General features: G+C 42.5%; 1 protein-coding gene across 1 annotated transcript; it reads left to right on the top strand.

The window, feature by feature from the left end:
* The first annotated feature begins 9,679 nt into the window (after window positions 1-9,679).
* ankef1a (ankyrin repeat and EF-hand domain containing 1a) lies at window positions 9,680-19,538 on the top strand. Its single transcript, XM_023974551.2, has 10 exons — window positions 9,680-9,851; window positions 10,393-10,786; window positions 11,442-11,641; window positions 11,961-12,110; window positions 13,220-13,343; window positions 13,599-14,433; window positions 14,681-14,907; window positions 15,107-15,264; window positions 18,055-18,195; window positions 18,771-19,538. The coding sequence occupies exons 2-10, from the start codon at window positions 10,435-10,437 to the stop codon at window positions 18,924-18,926; spliced, it is 2,343 nt and encodes a 780-aa protein (XP_023830319.1). The 5' UTR covers window positions 9,680-9,851; window positions 10,393-10,434; the 3' UTR covers window positions 18,927-19,538.
* The last annotated feature ends 139 nt before the right edge of the window (window positions 19,539-19,677 follow it).

Below are 19,677 nucleotides of genomic sequence, written 5' to 3'. Positions count from 1 at the left end.
GCTATTGTCAGGTGTCAGGTGCAAAGTTTAGGTTCAATGTTAGCTATCTATCTAACATTAGGCTATAACTAGTGTTTACCGGCCTCAGTCTGTAGCGAGTTTAAGTCTGCAAAATTCTGGCACTTTCTTTATTTTGAAGAATGGTGTGGGCACTTGGCCAGAACTTGCTGTTTCTCCTACTACCACAGTGCAACAGCGCCATCTATTGACCTGATGGACTACTAACGCTAAAGCATGTAGAATATACAATTTACATAAACAAATTGACTTAAAAAATAAATATATGATAAAGGAATGTCTGTTTTTAATGACTTTGTTTTCAACCCATTACACTATCCCCTCCTCTATTTGTCTGTCTGTCTATAGTCAATGTCTAGCATGTCCAGACAAGTGGTGTTCCTTCGTGCCAGTAATCTTGTAAAACTGGATAAATCATCATGTTTCCAGCCACCATGTAAGAATTGAGCACAACTTTGTTTGCGGTCTAAGGCACTGCATCGCAGTGCTAGAGGCGTTCTACAGATCCGTACGATCCCGGGCTGTGTTGCAGCCGGCTGCGACCGTGGGACCCATGAGGCGGCGCACAATTGGCACAGCGTCGTCCAGGTTAGGGGAGGGTTTGGCCAGCTGGGATGTCCTTGTCCATGCACGCTGACACGGTCGCCAGTTCTACGGTGTTTCCTCCAACCCATTGGTGCGGCTGGCTTCCGGATTAAGCGAGCAGTGTGTCAAGAAGACAGCGGCTTGGCATGGTCGTGTTTTGGAGGACGCATGGCTCTTGACCTTCGCCTCTTCTGACTCCGTACAGGAGTTGCAATGATGGGGCAAGACTGTAACTACTGTACCAATTGGGGAGAAAAAGGGGTAAAAAGTACCCTAAGCAAATCTTGTCTCCTAAATGAACTAGTTTAGCCCACAACCATATGGCATAGCCACATCAGGGCAACTCAGAGTATGCCATTCTGTTCTTCTGAAATAGACTACATTTTCTTCATATCATGTCTCTTTAGACCTGTCTAAAATAAATTATGGATTTATTGTGATGGTGTAGTCTATATTAAATATTAGACTTTTTCAAATGTATATGTTTCAAAGGTCTGCATCAGTGGCTTGTAGGCTATGCGTGTAAGCCAGGAGATGCTAAATGTGTTTGTTAATTAACGGTCAATTACCTTGAGACTGGCAGTTATTTGCTTGACAATCAACAGCTGACAAAATGTCATGACATCCACAGCCCTAGGTGCAACTCAATATTAGGAAAGTGTTCTAAATGTTTTGTACACTCAGTGAATATTTACCTCTTATATTGGATCCAATCTTTATGAAATGATTTGAGTAATTATTATGCTGTGTTACATGGATTAACTTTGTCTTACATTCTCGGTATAAATGTAAACAAAGTCTCTCAATATGTCAATGTGGGGGTTGATGTCCATCTACCCTGTCACAATACAGTTGATCCAGAAGACTGCTCCTCAACTATATGGCTTTACTCCAGAGCTGGGATTGAGAACGCTATTTATTTATTTTATTTTTTTATTTCACCTTTATTTAACCAGGTAGGCTAGTTGAGAACAAGTTCTCATTTGCAACTGCGACCTGGCCAAGATAAAGCATAGCAGTGTGAACAGACAACACAGAGTTACACATGGAGTAAACAATAAACAAGTCAATAACATGGTAGAAAAGAAAAAAAAAGAGAATCTATATACAATGTGTGCAAAAGGCATGAGGTAGGCAATGAATCGAATAATTACAATTTTAGCAGATTAACACTGGAGTGATAAATCATCAGATGATCATGTGCAAGAAGAGATACTGGTGTGCAAAAGAGCAGAAAAGTAAATAATAAAAGCAGTATGGGGGGTGAGGTAGGTAAATTGGGTGGGTAGTTTACAGATGGACTATGTACAGCTGCAGCGATCGGTTAGCTGCTGGATAGCAGATTTTTAAAGTTGTTGAGGGAGATAAAAGTCTCCAACTTCAGAGATTTTTGCAATTCGTTCCAGTCGCAGGCAGCAGAGAACTGGAAGGAAAGGCGTCCAAATGAGGTTTGGCTTTAGGGATGATCAGTGAGATACACCTGCTGGAGCGCGTGCTGCGGGTGGGTGTAGCCATCGTGACCAGTGAACTGAGATAAGGCGGCACTTTACCTAGCATAGCCTTGTAGATGACCTGGAGCCAGTGGGTCTGACGACTAGGGCATACAGGTCGCAGTGGTGGGTCGTATAAGGTGCTTTAGTAACAAACGAATGGCACTGTGATAAACTGCATCCAGTTTGCTGAGTAGAGTATTGGAAGCTATTTTGTAGATGACATCGCCGAAGTCGAGGATCGGTAGGATAGTCAGTTTTACTAGGGTAAGTTTGGCGGCGTAGTGAAGGAGCTTTGTTGCGGAATAGAAAGCCGATTCTTGATTTGATTTTGGATTGGAGGTGTTTGATTGAGTCTGGAAGGAGAGTTTGCAGTCTAGCCAGACACCTAGGTACTTATAGATGTCACATATTCTAGGTCGGAACCGTCAGGGTGGTGATGCTAGTCGGGCGTGCGGGTGCGAGGCAGCGAACGGTTGAAAAGCATGCATTTGGTTTTACTAGCGTTTAAGAGCAGTTGGAGCCGGAAGGAGTGTTGTATGGCATTGAAGCTCGTTTGGAGGTTAGATAGCACAGTGTCCAAGGAAGGGCCGGAAGTATATAGAATGGTGGTATTACAGCGGTCTCTAAGGCAAAGGTGAGACATAACTCACAGAGAACTAAGAGACCGAGTGTGAAGGCTGGCTATTCTCTATATCTTCAAAGTGTCAGCAGCTGAAGATGAGCAAAAAGATGTCTTAGTTAAACATTACGACATATACATACAGTAGTACACAATAAATGTACAACTACCACACATATTGCATTTTTCTTCTGTCTCTCCCAGTCTCCTCATCCACACCAGAGACAGATCTAAAGCTTAATAGACCAGTAACTTTAAGGTGCTCTGCACACATTTGATGGACTTGAAACATGTATCTCACTCATTGACCATACAGTTAGCCTTAGCTGGGAGGATGACAGGTAGTGAGCTGCAGGGAGATTCCAGATACCAGGTCAGAGGGTTTCTCTGTGACCTCACTCTGTGACACTCCAGAGGAAGGACAACAACGAGAAGTGGAGGTGTCAGCTGACTGACAAGGGAAAAGTGAAGACCTCATTGACTACATTGTTTTTCTACATTCTCAGGTATGTATACTTCACAGGCGCTGCTGAGGGAGGACAACTCATAATAATGGCTGAACCAAGTGAATGAAATGGCATCAAACACATGGAAACCATGTATTTGATACCATTCCACTAATTCCGCTCCAACCATTACCGTGAGCCTGTCCTCCCCAATTAAGGTGCCACCAACCTCCTGTGGTATCCTTTTTATTGTCACGTTCCTGACCTGTTTTCTGTTAGTTTTTATGTGTTAGCTGGTCAGGACGTGAGTTTGGGTGGGCAGTCTATGTTTTCTGTTTCTATGTTGGTTAATGGGTACCTAATATGGTTCTCAATTAGAGGCAGGTGGTTTTCATCTCCTCTGATTGAGAATCATATTAAGGTAGGTGTTTTCACTTTGTTGGTCGTGGGTGGTTGTCTCCTGTGTCTGTGTCTATGTTGCACCATACGGGACTGTTTCGTTCGTTCGTCGTTTTATGTAGTCATTTTCCTGTTCGTTCGTTCTGCGTTACATGTAAGTCCTTACGTTCAGGTTTGTCTACTCCGTTTGTTGTTTTGTTTAGTTTTAAGTGAAGTTCGTGTCGTCGTCTTTACTTTAATAAATATCATGTCAAATCACAAGTCTGCATTTTGGTTCGATCCCTGCTCCTCCTCTTCGTATGAAGTGGAAGAGGAACGCCGTTACATTTATGCTACTATGATCTGGAAAAAATGAACAAGAAAGGAATATTAAGCCTGATAATGATGGTAATGGCAAAGGAGGAAAACTAAGTAAAATTCAAATCCTGTTTATCAAGGAAACACTTTCACTGCTGTACCTCATTGTGCTTCATCTACAGTGGCTTGCAAAAGTATTCACCCCCTTTGCATTTTTCCTATTTTGTTGCCTTACAACCTGGAATTAAAATTGATTTACACAACATGCCTACCACTTTGAAGATACAAAATATTTTTTGTGAAATAAACAAGAAATCAGACAAAAAAACAAAATTGTGCGTGCATAAACATTCACCCCCCCAAAGTCAATACTTTGTAGAGCCACCTTTTGCAGCAATTACAGCTGAAAGTCTCTTGGGGTATGTCCCTATAAGCTTGGCACATCTAGCCACTGGGATTTTTGCCCATTCTTCAAGGCAAAACTGCTCCAGCTCCTTCAAGTTGGATGGGTTCCACTGGTGTACAGCAATCTTTAAGTCATACCACAGATTCACAATTGGATTGAGGTCTGGGCTTTGAGTAGGCCATTCCAAGACATTTAAATGTTTCCCCTTAAACCACTCGAGTTTTGCTTTAGCAGTATGCTTAGGGTCATTGTCCTGCTGGAAGGTGAACCTCCGTCCCAGTCTCAAATCTCTGGAAGACTGAAACAGGTTTCCCTCAAGAAATTCCCTGTATTTAGCGCCATCCATCATTCCTTCAATTCTGACCAGTTTCCCTGTCCCTGCCGATGGAAAAACATCCCCACAGCATGATGCTGCCACCACCATGCTTCACTGTGGAGATGGTGTTCTCGGGGTGATGAGAGATGTTGGGTTTGTGCCAGACAGCATTTTCCTTGATGGCCAAAAAGCTCCATTTTAGTCTCATCTGACCAGAATACCTTCTTCTTCCAAATGTTTGGGGAGTCTCTCACATGCCTTTTGGCGAACATCAAACGTGTTTGCTTATTTTTGTCTTTAAGCAATGGCTTTTTTCTGGCCACTCTTCCATAAAGCCCAGCTCTGTGGAGTGTACGGCTTAAAATGGTCCTATGGGCAGATACTCCAATCTCCGCTGTGGAGCTTTGCAGCTCCTTCAGGGTTATCTTTGATCTTTTTGTTGCCTCTCTGATTAATGTACTCCTTGCCTGGTCCGTGAGTTTTGGTGGGGGGCCCTCTCTTGGCAGGTTTGTTGTGGTGCCATATTCTTTCCATTTTTTTTATAATGGATTTAATGCTGCTCCATGGGATGTTCAAAGTTTCAGATTTTTTTTTTATAACCTAACCCTGATCTGTACTTCTCCACAAATTTGTCCCTGACCTGTTTTGAGAGCTCCTTGGTCTTCATATTGCCGCTTGCTTGGTGTTACCCCTTGCTTATTGGTGTTGCAGACTCTGGGGCCTTTCAGAACAGATGTATATACTCCCATATACTGAGATCAAGTGATAATTAGATTGGACACAGGTGGACTTTAACTAATTATGTGACTTCTGAAGGTAATTGGTTGCACGAGATCTTATTTAGGGGCTTCATAGCAAAAGGGGTGAATACATATGCACGCACCACTTTTCCGGTTTTTATTTTTTGAAACAAGTTTTTTTTCATTTCACTTCACCAATTTGGACTATTTTGTGAATGTCCAATACATGAAATCCAAATAAAAATCCATTTAAATTACAGGTTGTAATGAAACAAAATAGGAAAAACGCCAAGGGGGTGAATACTTTTGCAAGGCACTGTATGTACTTTGTAATTTGTGTGTCAGTCCCTCTTTCTGTTGTGAGCCAGGCTGATCTCAAGTGACACAGGTGTGCTCTGTGTCTTTCTCCATCAGTTCTTAACCAGTCGGAGGTGATTTGGGTAGCAGTAGTGCTTATGGCTGTGTGTGTGGCTGCAGCTCTGATTGTCATCTTCAGGTGGAGGGTGCGTAAGTCATCTACAACTCTTAATTACCCTCTGAAGTCAGCTTCTATTCTATCTGAACGGAACTAATTTCCTTCATACAGTTAGTAGATATTTATAATGTTGTATAGTAAAGAAAACCTTTCTTTTTGGTGTGAAATGTGTATTTTATTAATGATTCACGATCGTACGATTTCAGATTATTTTTCAGGAAATCAGATGTTAGTCAACACAGGAAATGTGGTGCAAGCAAACAACAGTGATGTAAGTAAATCGATTCATCAACATTATTCACTTTGATAATTGTGTGTGTGTGGACGTGTTTAACTATGTATGCGTAACCGATGTGAAATGGCTAGCTAGTTAGCGGGGTGCGGGCTAATAGTGTTTCAATTGGTAACGTCACTCGCTCTGAGACCGTGAAGTAGTTGTTCCCCTTGCTCTGCAAGGGCCGCGGCTTTTGTGGCGCGATGGGTAACGATGCATTGAGAGTGACTGTTGTCTGTGCACAGAGGGTCCCTGGTTCGAGCCCAGGTAGGGGCGAGGAGAGGGACGGAAGCTATACTGTTACATATGTGCGTAGGGCCAGAGAGCAGACATTACCTATACTGAGGTCAACCTTCCCACTGGTAGACCAACAGACTGAATATGCAACCATTAGATCAAGACCCTGAACCATAGACTATTCACTATTAAGACTATACGCTTATATTGATATATTAAAGAGATTAGCAGAATAATCAGATTCAAATTCTCACCATTTCTGTTGCAAGATATATTTTTAAAGCAGTCGCAATGTGCCAATTTACTTCCCTGTGCTTGGTCATTGAGCAACAGATAATGATTGTGTTTGAGAGGTAAAATATTTGCTTTAGTTTTTTTAAATTACTTGGTTGTTTTTCATTTACTGGCTCTGAGTTTCAAGATTGTGAAGTTGAGATGAGGAGAAAGATGTAAGAACTTGAAGGTTCGTTTGAAATAAACGTTCTCAGTTAAGCTGTACCAAAAAGGGTACTTCTTCCATCACCACACCTTTTCAGGGGAATAGCTGGCCTTGCATCGGTCTGCTCTGTGACAACTTCCTGTGTCGTCTCAACTTCCCTTTTTTATTCTGACACAATGAAAAGTGAGGCAGATGAAAATAGATATTACTGTTATTCTCAATCAGAGGTCAAGAGGTCACAGGGGAATCCGAAAGAGGAATCCTCATGAAGTTCTACTGTAACACCCTGATCGGTTTAACCTGTCTTGTGCTTGCCTCCACCCCCCATCAGGTGTCTCCCATTTGTTCCCATTATCCCCTGTGTATTTGTACCAGTGGTTTCTGTTTGTCTGTTGCTTAGTTCGTCTTGTCAAGCTTACCAGCGTGTTCTTCCGTACTCCTGTTTTTCTAGTCCACCCGGTTCCGACCTTTTCTGCCTGCCCTGACCTCAAGTCTGCCTGCCGTCCTGTACTCATCTGACTCTGACCTGGTTTACGAACTTCTGCCTGTCCTCGACCTGCCTCGACTGCCCCTTATCTATAAATAAATATCAGAGACTCGAACCATCTGCCTCCTGTGTCTGCATTTGGGTCTCGTCCTGTGTCGTTATAACTACTGAATTAATACTCATCACTACTACACAAGATCTACACAGAACCTACTGGTTTTACTACTTGATTGCTATGGAAATATGTAGTAAACCAGTAGTAATTTAAGTAGTAATGATAAATTGGGACGTTTCACTACTGGTGAACACTACATATTTCCTACTCAAATCACTACATAATTCTCCCTTAATGACTACTGTGTAACTATGCTTTGGGGTTCCTACTACTTAAGTCCTACACATTCTGTCACGCCTGCTCCCGCTCCCGCTCCCCCTCCCTGGTGCTCGAGGGTGCCAGGCTACCCGTCATTATACCATCATTACGCGCAGCTGTGCTCACTGGACTCACCTGGACTCACCTGGACTCCCTCACTTTGTTGATTGGCCCTGCATAAATGTCTGTTCCTCTGTATTGTTCCTTTCAGTGGCATTGTTTGTCGTGTTTTGTGTCCAGACGCTCTTGTTCCGTTGCATGTCCTTCTATATTAAATGGTTCACTCCCTGTACCTGCTTCTTATCGCCTGCGTAGTGCGTTACACATTCACGATTGAATTACTACACAATGCCTACACATTCATTCTGTATGTCTACTCAATTCCTATTGAATTACTACTACCAGTGCCATCTGTGTACGTAGTGTTGTGTCCCTACTGAATTGCTCCTGAGACTATTTCATTTTCTACAGAAACCCTTTTGAATAACTATTGAAAACATTATATTACTTTTTGCCCGCTCAAAATCACTATTGACATCTTGTTTCACTACTGTGTCACTACTAGAGTAGTGCACATGTTATTTTATAAATTTTATAAATGTAGTTATATCAAAACAAGAAATAATAAGCTTATACAAACTTTTTCAATTTTTTTTATGAAATGATTACATATTAAATGACATATTTATAAAAAATAAAAATAAAATATATATATATATATATGTTAATCCCTTTGAGGCCTTGTCTTCATTCGCTTTGACTAAAAGGGGAAGTTCACCCATTTTTACATGTGACCTTATTTTCACTCTTTTTGTGCTTGTAGTTGATCCCCCAAACTTTTTTTTATATATATTTTGTTTGGTTACAGAGTCATCACTTGCGATAGACAATCATTCATTATGAAAATGTGTCTAAGCATGTTATAAAACGCTCAAACACTCCAAACTAACTCATATTATATCAGAATCTCATTCAGGATAATGTCTCTCCACTCAATTTAATAAAGAAATAAATCCACTGTCCCATAAATCCATATTTGCATCCTTTTGTTGTAAGAAGCATTATTCAAATATGGATTTATGGCACAGTTGGGGGGGATTTAAAAATTTAGTGCAGAGACTTTATCCAGAATGAGATTCTGAGTTGGTTTGGAGTGTTTTGTAGTGTTTTATAACATGCTTTAGACACATTTGCACAATGCATTGTGGTCAATGGCAAGTGATGACTCCGCAAAATGTGACAACCATTTTCTTTGCAACAAAACAACTAAAAGCACAGAAAGAGGCCACATGTATAAAAAAAAAATGGGTGAACTTCCCTTTAACTTTTTATTACAGCTACATTTTCCCACCATGCTACCTTTTAGAAAATAAAGACAAGCACAAGATAATCAATTATAATCCATTATCCATCCTCTGCTAAGAGGTTCCATAAAACAACACAGACAAACATTTGAAAACTATTTTAATCTTAATTAACAACAATGGCCTCCAGTCTTCCTTCGCAACAGGTCAAAAGAGGTAAGTAGAATGGGTAAGTATACCAATATGAACATACTGTACATTTTATACAAACACACATACTTATTAGCTAGCATGACGAAAACAGAGGCTACATGGCTACATTTCAATAGCGCTAGCAAACAGCTAGGCTAAACTCAATTCCTCTCTATGACAACTGTAAACTGTTGCACTAGTGAAAACGTATGTCCAAAATTATATGATAGCTCTACTTCACTGTGCTGCTGAACAACCCTGAATATTTGGATATTACTTTTTGATTTTGAAGAGAGGAGGCAATATTCATCCTCTTTTACTCTCGCAGTCTGATCTTATTCCTTGGCTTTTGTTTTTACCTTCTTTAAGACTGTGCTTGAGTGACAGGACTGACACACCATGTAAACTGATATTTGCAACGCCAGTGAAGTGCACTGAACCCGTAATTCTACCCACTTAAGAACATAGCCATTGAGTAAGATAGAATGCGCGTTGCCTGCCAGCATTCAAGGTGCCGGCAGTTATTCCTTGAGGCCCATCCTCTAGTGATTTTACCCGCACGTTCCGTTGCTATGGGAATCATTTCTCCTCCCCCCTGCTCTCTCCAACAAAAGTCACAGGTTGTGCTTTGAAACAATCAGCATTCAAACTATTCGGTCGATTACGCATTCATTTCGCTCCAATGATGACCGGATTTGTCAACAAACTAACCACATAGAAATAGTTTCTGCATGTGAGATTTTTTTTAAAGGTAAGAAAGTACAATTTAAAAGCTGTCTTTCAAATTGTTTTGCAGTTTACGTTAGTTTGGTCGAGGCATATTCTACGTAGCTAGGCATATTTTACGTAGCTAGCCAGGCAGGTAAACAAGCCAGACCTACCTCACTTGTTTTTGATTTGATATGCGTAAACGGAACGTAAACATTTTACAACAGCGAGGCAGAATGGCCGCAAGGAGATGTGAGAGTGAGTTGATAGTAACGTTATAGGGCCTACAGTTTTATTCTATTTTAATCTCAAGGAGAAAGGGACAAAGAAATACATATAGTTGAAGGTCGGCTATTATTTGAGTTGCGCTACCGGACTAAACTCCACTCTATGGTGAAGGAAGTGTATACACCATTATAAAGGAAGTTTATAAACTTCCTTCACCATAGAGTGGAGTTTAGTTCTGCGAGAGTTGTGCATGCTTTGGCTTAAAATGTGCATTTTTGGGACTATACCATTGGCTACATTGTACCAGACAAATTAAATAAAGTGAAACTCAAGTATTTAAAACTTTTGACTAATAGTATTTGACCCTGGTCTGGAACGAGAGCCCCTACTGACCCATAATGAAGACCCCGGTGGCCGAGGGTCGCCTGCAGGTGCTGCAGATCTACCGGCTCCTCCAGTATGTTCATGAGGGAGACCAGCCTCAGATAGAGAAGATGGTAGACATGGGTGTGGAGGACCTCATCAACCTGACAGAGCCACGGGAGGGCACCGGAGTTCTCCACCTGGCTGCTGTGGCCAACAACACAGACATGGTCAGCTTCCTGCTGGCCCAGGGCGCCCAGCCCAACGTCCAGGACAAAAGGGGACGCACCCCGGTCATGTTAGCAGCTGAGATGGGGCACGACGGCATGGTGGCCCTGCTAGCTAAGAACTACGCTAAAATGAACCTGTTGGATGCTGACGGGAAAGGTGAGAGGATCCAGTCAGCCTCCAGATTAGGTGATGCTGTGTTTGCTAGAGATATTGAGTAGAGTAGTGTAGAGTAGAGTAGTCGGCTACTGAGAATATAAATTTATACAATGGGATGGAATAAAATAGAATGTTACTTTATTTATTACCCGTAGATGGAAATGTGCCCTTCGCATCAATTCAAACCATAGTAGACCATCACTGTATTCAAATTTACACTCCACAGTTTGCTTACTTACTGTATTACTGTGTGTGTAGCTCTGATACCAAGAGATGGATTCTGTTTCAAGTTCAGTCTGGTAGCCTCCTGTTGAATGGCGTGACTGTTTGACTCATGAAAATGCATGCTTTCTCTGTTTACATATTGATGAGATCAGTGTCTCAGGCGGCTCGAATTGACTCACTCCCTCCAAAGGAGCCAACCCAATGGCGCTCATACAAAACTCCTTAAAGCCCAATTATGATAATAGCCTCAATTGCAGTGAGGTCCAGTCTTCAGTTACAGTCAATGAGTCTTGGCTATTTTGTGGGGATGATTGTGAACACATCTAATTACAGATCAGAAGGGATCCTCTCCCTTGTCTGTAAAGCCTGCTGGGTAATCCGATCCCTTCAGCTCAATGGCTCACTTGGTGGCTCTTGGCTCTTTTCCAAGGTGTGCTCTTCTACTGCATCTTCCCCACCAAGCGCCACATGCGCTGCCTGCAGGTGGCCCTACACAGCTTGGCTGATGTCAACAACGTCTCGCTCGCCGGGACACCCGTGTTCCTGCTGGCGTGTCAACGTGCCGCCGACTGCTCCGCCATGTGCCTCAGCATCCTGGAGCAGGGCGCCGACCCCAATGCAGCCAATCAGGTCTCATAACACATGACATGGCGGTTTCTGGGAGATCAATGGGCAAATCTGAAATTACACCCTATTCTCTATTTAGTGCAATACTTTAGTCTTATTAGGTACAGTTTGCTGAAATGTTATAAGTGTGCCATTTTGGATTCAACTAATTTTATATTTTCTCAAATTTAACTTGTTGAATTATGGGAGAGGAAATTACCTGAATTGTCGTCTCTCTGAGTAATGTAGATATAGAATAAGGTAACTAAGACTTTGATGTGTGTGAATTTGGTCTTCATATTCACACTCATCACATAGAGGTGACATCCTCCTGTCTCTACAGATGACAGGCCGCACTGCATTGATGGAGGCAGCCAGGGCTGGGGCTGTGGAGCTGGTCAGAGCCATCCTACTGAGGGGGGCAAACCCCAACACCCTCGACAAGAACCACCTCCACGCCACACACTTCGCTGCCATGGGGGGATTCTTTGAGGTGGGTTATTTTTTTTATTTTACCTTTATTTAATTAACTAGGCAAGTCAGTTAAGAACAAATTCTTATTTACAATGACAGCCTAGGAACAGTGCCTTGTTCAGGGGCAGCACAACAGATTTTTACCTTGTCAGCTCAGGGATTCAATCTAGCAACCTTTCGGTTACTAGTCCAATGCTCTAACCACTAGGCTACCTGCCACCCCAGGTAGCCTAAACAGTAATAATTCATTTGAACGTCAGGTGTCTGTCAGTATAGACTACCCATGTCTAATTGTGGCTTTAATTGCCACATGGGCCACATATACAATATATCTGTACTACGGTTGCAAAGGAAGGGAATATTACTGGAAACTTTCTGTATTAATGTAATCTATCAAAAGACTTCTAGTGGGCCTTTTGGGTACTTCAGATTATTAATGTCTGTAATTATTTTGGGCCCTCTGTGTGGCCTTATCACATATAAAATATATGACATAACTAAATAAGATGTTATTAAAATAGAAAAACAGAATGACAAAGATGTTAAACATTATCCTAAATGTTAACCATCAATTTAGTGAATACCATTGGTGTTTAATATGAGGGGTTTCAGCATGAAATATCCTTTTATATATATTTTTACAGACTTCTATTTTATTTTACTATGTCAATATGTATTTTTTGGTAATGTTTTGGCGTCAAACTAGTGTCAGTTGTGAAAAAAGTCAATAGTTGGTTGAGTTGCAGAGTTAAGGCCGTTGTTGATTTAGATGCTTTTTTTTATTAACTAGGCTATTTTCTCTTGAACCATCTTTTTTTTTTTTTTGTTATTAAATTATAAATGACCAAAGTCACGATAGATTGCCATATATTTTCTGTTAATTAAAAAATTACTGAAGATTCTGGTAACTTTGGTAAATTACCACTATTTTTGCAACCCTAGTCTGAACTTCATGCGCCAATTTCCTGGACCCAGATTAAGCTTAGTCCTGAACTGAAAAACACTTCCTATAGACATTTTCCATTGAGCAGGACAAGGCTTATTTTGGGTCCGGGAAACAGGCCCTATACGTCATCTGTTTTGTGTACGAGCATCATCAGTTACTATAATTGTATTGACTTCCTGCAGGTGATCCAGGTGCTGTCTGCTTACTCAGCTGACATGGGGGTGATGACATCAGAGGGGGACACTCCTCTGCACTACGCTGCCCGAGGGGGCTTCACTGATTGCTGCAGGTTCCTAGCACAGAGAGGTATAGGCCTTAACTAATATGCTTTTTTTTACTAATACTGTAACTAATATACACGGAAGTAATCAGTCCTTCTTAAACTCAAACAAACACATTGACGTTAAGCTCAGTGAATACATCTGTTTGAATTTTTTTTTTAGCATTTTATACATTTTATTCCCAGCATTTGAAATGTTTTCAGCTGGCTATTGATTTGTCAGATTTTTATTCCACTTCAGTCACGAAAGGGTTTCCATCTTTATTGTGTGATAACTTCAGGTTGTAACCCCAAACAAAAAGACCAGGAGGGCCTTCTACCCCGTCATATTGCCAAAGACAACGGCTACAAGGCAGTTGTAAAGGAACTCAAGAAAGCAGAGAGGATACATGGGAAGTACTCCAAAACCGGGATGTCCAATCCCAACACTCCCTGGGCCCTGACCCTCCACGATTGGTCCCACGAGCACGAGGCCGCCCTCCGGAACGCCTTTTTGGACGAATCAGAAGCCAAGGGCACGGAGACAGTCTCTAGGGAAATGTTTATATCTGTGCTGCAGAAGCTCCAGGCCCCAGTGGAACTGGACCAGCTCCACAAGGTGGTAGGGGCCCACGACAAAAGGAGAGAAGGACTAGTCAACGTCAGTGACTTCTTCAAGGGCCTCAAGTACCTCCAGAAACCATTTACCATCGCCTCTTATGGTCCAAAGAAGAAGAAAGGAGGAAAGAGAGGTAAAAAGGGCAAGAAAAAGGCTAAATTCACTCTCCCCATGCCTATTTGTACCATCCCACCTGAGCTTATATACCGGCGGGACGACGGCGGGCCGCCTCACTACATGATCGAGACGTACCAGCATTGTACTGACGTCACCCGTTTCGACCGCGACCACCCGCCAGTCCACCCGATAGAGGATGACTCCGCCTGGTACCTAGACAAGCCGGAGAGGGTCTATATCGACATCAACTACTGTGTGAAGACGGGGGACCTGGAGTCTCTGAACCTGGCCTTCAGTCAGGGGGTCCCGGTGGACGTGAAGGACCGCTTCTATAAGACCCCTCTCATGACCGCCTGTTCCAGTGGAAACTACGAGGTGGCCCAATTCCTCCTCAACTTGGGGTGAGGAAGAATTCTCTCCTGGATGAGATTATTTTGTTTTAGTTTATGGAACACCGTAGTCAACATATGTAAAGGGGTTGTTACACAACTCATCATTATCACTTCTCCCTTTTGTAGACTGTATACATTTCTCAATGTTTGCTTTATAATGCAGTGTGAATATGCCGGTAAAGTTATAGTGGTTTAGTCAGTCATAGCATTAGGCCTATTTCAGTACTGTACCGTATGTGTTTCTTATATACCACAGGGCTGACGTGAATGTGTGTGACCAGTTCCGTTGGACGCCCCTTCACCACGCTTGTCACGCCGGACAACTGGACATAATGGAGCTGCTGGTGGAGAGAGGAGCCAAGGTGGACACGCCCTCTCTCAACGGTGCCACACCCCTCATGAGGGCCATCGAGAGCTGCAGGCCCTGCTGTGTGGACTACCTCATCAAGGCCGGGGCAACGGTTGCTGCAGAAAACAAGAAAGGTACTGTAATACCATCATGAATAGCATGATGCAGTAGGATATTAAATAGCGAACAAGGAATGAATACTCACTCACTCTGTAGGCTACCCAAACAACACATAAGGTCAGCACTCAGAACACCTGAGTTGGTTGACTGTTTTAGTTGATAGATTGCCTCAGAGACTTTTTCTGTCATTTGAATAAGTGCATTTTGTTTCAGAGCAAAATTGCTTGGACATCGCCCATGCCTATGCAGACTTCAGGATTGTGGACTTGGTCCAGGCTAAGATTGATACTCTGCCCAAACTCAAGGAGAACAAGAAAGGAAAAGGGGGTATACCTCAACCTAAACCCAGACCTGCCACTGCCCAAGAAAAGGTACAATAACTTTTCATGCTACTTGTTTGTCCTAACAACATGTGGACCGTTTCTTTCTATTTTTGATCCGATCGATGGTAAGACTGTTAACCAATCATCATAATCCTGTATGTCAAAGATGTGGTCACACACCCATTCTTTTTTGATCTATGCATAGGCCTCCCTTCCCATCTCTCAATGCGACCGAAAACCAAAAAGTGTAAAAGGATAGTCCCTGTTACCCTACCCCAGAGACATGTAAGCAAATTAGTCCAGACGTGTAGAATTACTTGCTGACAAGGCCGTGGTGTAGTTCTCAATAATCAGAGGCATCGTAGCCGGCAGAGACACCATGCGAGTCCCTATTCAAACTCAAATAAAATAAAATTGCTATATACAGGGGGTACCGGTACCGAGCCCATGTGCGGTGGTACAGGGTAGTCGAGGTCATTTGTATACAGTGGGTCAAAAAAGTCTTTAGTCAGCCACCAATTGTGCAAGTTCTCCCACTTAAAAAGATGAGAGAGGCCTGTAATTTTCATCATAGGTACACTTCAACTATGACAGACAAAATGAGGGAAAAAAATCCAGAAAATCACATTGTAGGATTTTTTATGAATTTATTTGCATATTATGGTGGAAAGTAAGTATTTGGTCAATAACAAAAGTTTATCTCAATACTTTGTTATATACCCTTTGTTGGCAATGACAGAGGTCAAACGTTTTCTGTAAGTCTTCACAAGGTTTTCACACACTGTTGCTGGTATTTTGGCCCATTCCTCCATGCAGATCTCTAGAGCAGTGATGTTTTGGGGCTGTTGCTGGGCAACATGGACTTTCAACTTCCTCCAAAGATTTTCTATGGGGTTGAGATCTGGAGACTGGCTAGGCTACTCCAGGACCTTGAAATGCTTCTTACGAAGCCACTCCTTCGTTGCCCGGGCGGTGTGTTTGGGATCATTGTCATGCTGAAAGACCCAGCCACGTTTCATCTTCAATGCCCTTGCTGATGGAAGGAGGTTTTCACTCAAAATCTCACGATACATGGCCCCATTCATTCTTTCCTTTACATGGATCAGTCGTCCTGGTCCCTTTGCAGAAAAACAACCCCAAAGCATGATGTTTCCACCCCCATGCTTCACAGTAGGTATGGTGTTCTTTGGATGCAACTCAGCATTCTTTGTCCTCCAAACACGACGAGTTGAGTTTTTACCAAAAAGTTATATTTTGGTTTCATCTGACCATATGACATTCTCCCAATCTTCTTCTGGATCAGCCAAATGCTCTCTAGCAAACTTCAGACGGGCCTGGACATGTACTGGCTTAAGCATAACCCATCAGGAAGTCCAAGATCCAGTTGCAAAGGGAGGTGTTTAGTCCCAGGGTCCTTAGCTTAGTGATGAGCTTTGTGGGTACTATGGTGTTGAACGCTGAGCTAAAGTCTCACATAGGTGTTCCTTTTGTCCAGGTTGGAAAGGGCAGTGTGAAGTGAGATTGAGATTGCGTCATCTGTGGATCTGTTTGGCGCGGTATGCGAATTGAAGTGGGTCTAGGGTTTCCGGGATGATGGTGTTGATGTGAGCCATGACCAGCCTTTCAATGCACTTCATGGCTACCGGCGTGAGTGCTACGGGGCGGTAGTCATTCAGGCAGGTTACCTTCGCATTCTTTTACACAGGGACTATGGTGGTCTGCTTGAAACATTTAGGCATTACAGACTCGGTCAGGGAGAGTTTGAAAATGTCAATGAAGACACTTGCCAGTTGGTACATGCTCTGAGTTTGATGGTTCGTCTGAGGGCAAGGCGGTGCGGATGTTGCCTGTAACTGAGGTGGTATACACCTCAATGCCATTGGATGAATCACGGAACATATTCCAGTCTGTGCTAGCAAAACAGTCCTGTAGCGTAGCATTCGCCCTATCTGACCACTTCCGTATTGAGCGAGTCACTGGTACTTCCTGTTGTAGTTTATGCTTGTAAACAGAAATCAGGAGGATAGAATTATGGTCAGATTTGCCAAATGGAGGGTGAGGGAGAGCTTTGTATGCATCTCTGTGTGTGGAGTAAAGGTGGTCTAGATTTTTTCCTCTGCTTGCACATGTGACATGCTGGTAGAAATGAGGCAAAACGGATTTAAGTTAGCCTGCATTAAAGTCCCCGGCCACTAGGAGCGTCGCTTCTGGATGAGCATTTTCTTGTTTGCTTATGGCCTTATACAGCTTGTTGAGTGCGGTCTTAGTGACAGCATAAGGTTGTGGTGGTAAATAGACGGCTACGAATAATACACATGAGAACTCTCTTGGTAGATGGTGTGGTCTACAGCTTGTTATGAGGTACTCTACCTCAGGCGAACAATACCTTGAGACTTTTTTAAATATTAGACATCATGCACCAGCTGTTATTAACAAATACACACACCCCCGCCCTTCGTCTTACCAGACGTAGCTGCTCTGTCATGCCGATGCACGGAAATCCCAGACAGCTCTATATTATCCGTTTTGTCGTTCAGCCAAGACTCGGTGAAACATAAGATATTACAGTTTTTACTGTGTTGCTGTGTCACTGTGGTTACTTCAATATTGCTCCAGGGTTGGGCTCAATTCCATTTCAATTCAGTCAAGATATGAATTGAAATTCCTAAGTATTGATAAATCCGCATTGAAAATCAATGAGTCAACATTTCAGTTGATCTAGAATTAAAATGCTGATACAATCTCTGGAAGTTGACTGAATTGACTGACCCTAAACCTTGATTGCTGTTTTTTTCTGCCTCCTTGATGACTGTGTTGCCGTGGTCCCCCCCCCCCCAGGGTCATGGTCCGGTGACCCCTGCCCCATCTGAGATGGTAGTGAATAAAGCGATGTTCCTGAAGGAGAGCGTCATTCTGCACAGCACTCAGATCATCAGCGGACAAGTCAACAAAGTGGACATCAGCTACGTGCCAAAAACGGTAGGACTGCTATGCCATTGCAGTGCTGATGTAGCAGGGGTAATCAGATTAAAATGACAACGAATCTCTCTCAAATGAGTTTGGTAACAATGTTTATTTTTTTCTGCAAGACATGTACATGGAGGTCCAGGAGGGGAATTGAACCTGTATATTAAAATAAAGTTGAACTACGTTGGTTGTGTTCAGTTTAGTTGTTTCTCCCTCATAGAGTTGTATAGAGATCGCAACATTGTATCTGTCCCATTATTGCGTTTTTGAGGGCACGGGCAGCGCCATTGAGGCCTCCATTTTGAAGTAGTCCATTTTATTCTACTACTTCAAAGAATTGGTAAACAAACTGAAAGGGTGCACACTGCCACCTGGAGTGTGTTGTTTGAGCAGGTATAAATAAACTCAAGGTTGGAGGTTTAATGTCACCTGCAGTTATGGAATGTTTTCTCACCAGTATAATTCATTGGCTGATCCCTCCTGATGACCTGGATGGAATTATGTGATCTTTCCTTACCTCATAGGAAGTCCCACCCAGTTGATTACTTCAAAATGGTGAAAGTCCTCTATACAACTCTATGTTCCAGGTATGGGGCAAGCAGACCACCACCAGCCAGCTGGTAGAGAAGATGCAGAAGAAGAGGGAGAGGTTTTCCTACGAGGTGGACTTTGAGGACTTTATGATGCCCTTCAGTAAGAACATCCAGCAGAAATCGCTGAAGCTAACTCAAGCTACTAACTAGTGGTAACAAGACATGGTTGTAATGAGTCAGCAGTTATGTTTGCAGATGGAATATATTTGCCTCACATAGTTGGTTTCAAATCAGTTTTCAATTCAGGAAGTGAATTGGAATTAATTTCGTCATATTTTCAATTTATGTATTGAATTGAAATTGTAATTTGCCTTAGCACACTGATGGCTGAGAGGATTGTTTCCTCGCTGTCATAGAAAGCCAGTAAATGTATTGACTAAAGCAAGAGACACCAAGTAGTAGATGTAAAGATGTCAGAATAATGTATAGATGTTGTTCACTGTATCTATTGAAATTATACACTTGAATTTAGTTCAAAATTGTCTTCTTCTGACACGCCTACCGAGTACTCATTGTTATCACTAGACACAAAGCACATGGCAAAGAGTCTGTCCTGTACACCAGACAGCTTCCACTCTTCCAGACAGCTTTACAGTCCTACGGATCTGATATAGAAGTCCTAGTAATGATTTGAAATATGTTGGGGAGGATCCACACCTAATACCTTTTTTGCACTGTTGGTTAGAGCCTGTAAATAAGCAGGTCTTCACACACCTGTTGTATTCTGCGCACGTGACAAATAAACTTTGATTTGGCATCTGGGCTGGTGGTTGGTGTGTCAACATCTCCTCTCGGTCTCTCTCTTTCTCTCACCGCCGTCTGCCAGGCACACTGGGTAGCATGCCTCACTCTGCAGGTACACACACAATTCACCACGACACAAACCACACGCACATTAAGA

This window comes from Salvelinus sp. IW2-2015, linkage group LG28 (assembly GCF_002910315.2).
Source record: "Salvelinus sp. IW2-2015 linkage group LG28, ASM291031v2, whole genome shotgun sequence".
NCBI classification, from domain to species: Eukaryota; Metazoa; Chordata; class Actinopteri; order Salmoniformes; family Salmonidae; genus Salvelinus; species Salvelinus sp. IW2-2015.
Note: the sequence above shows the minus strand (reverse complement) of the source record. Positions and strands in the feature narration are given on the sequence as shown.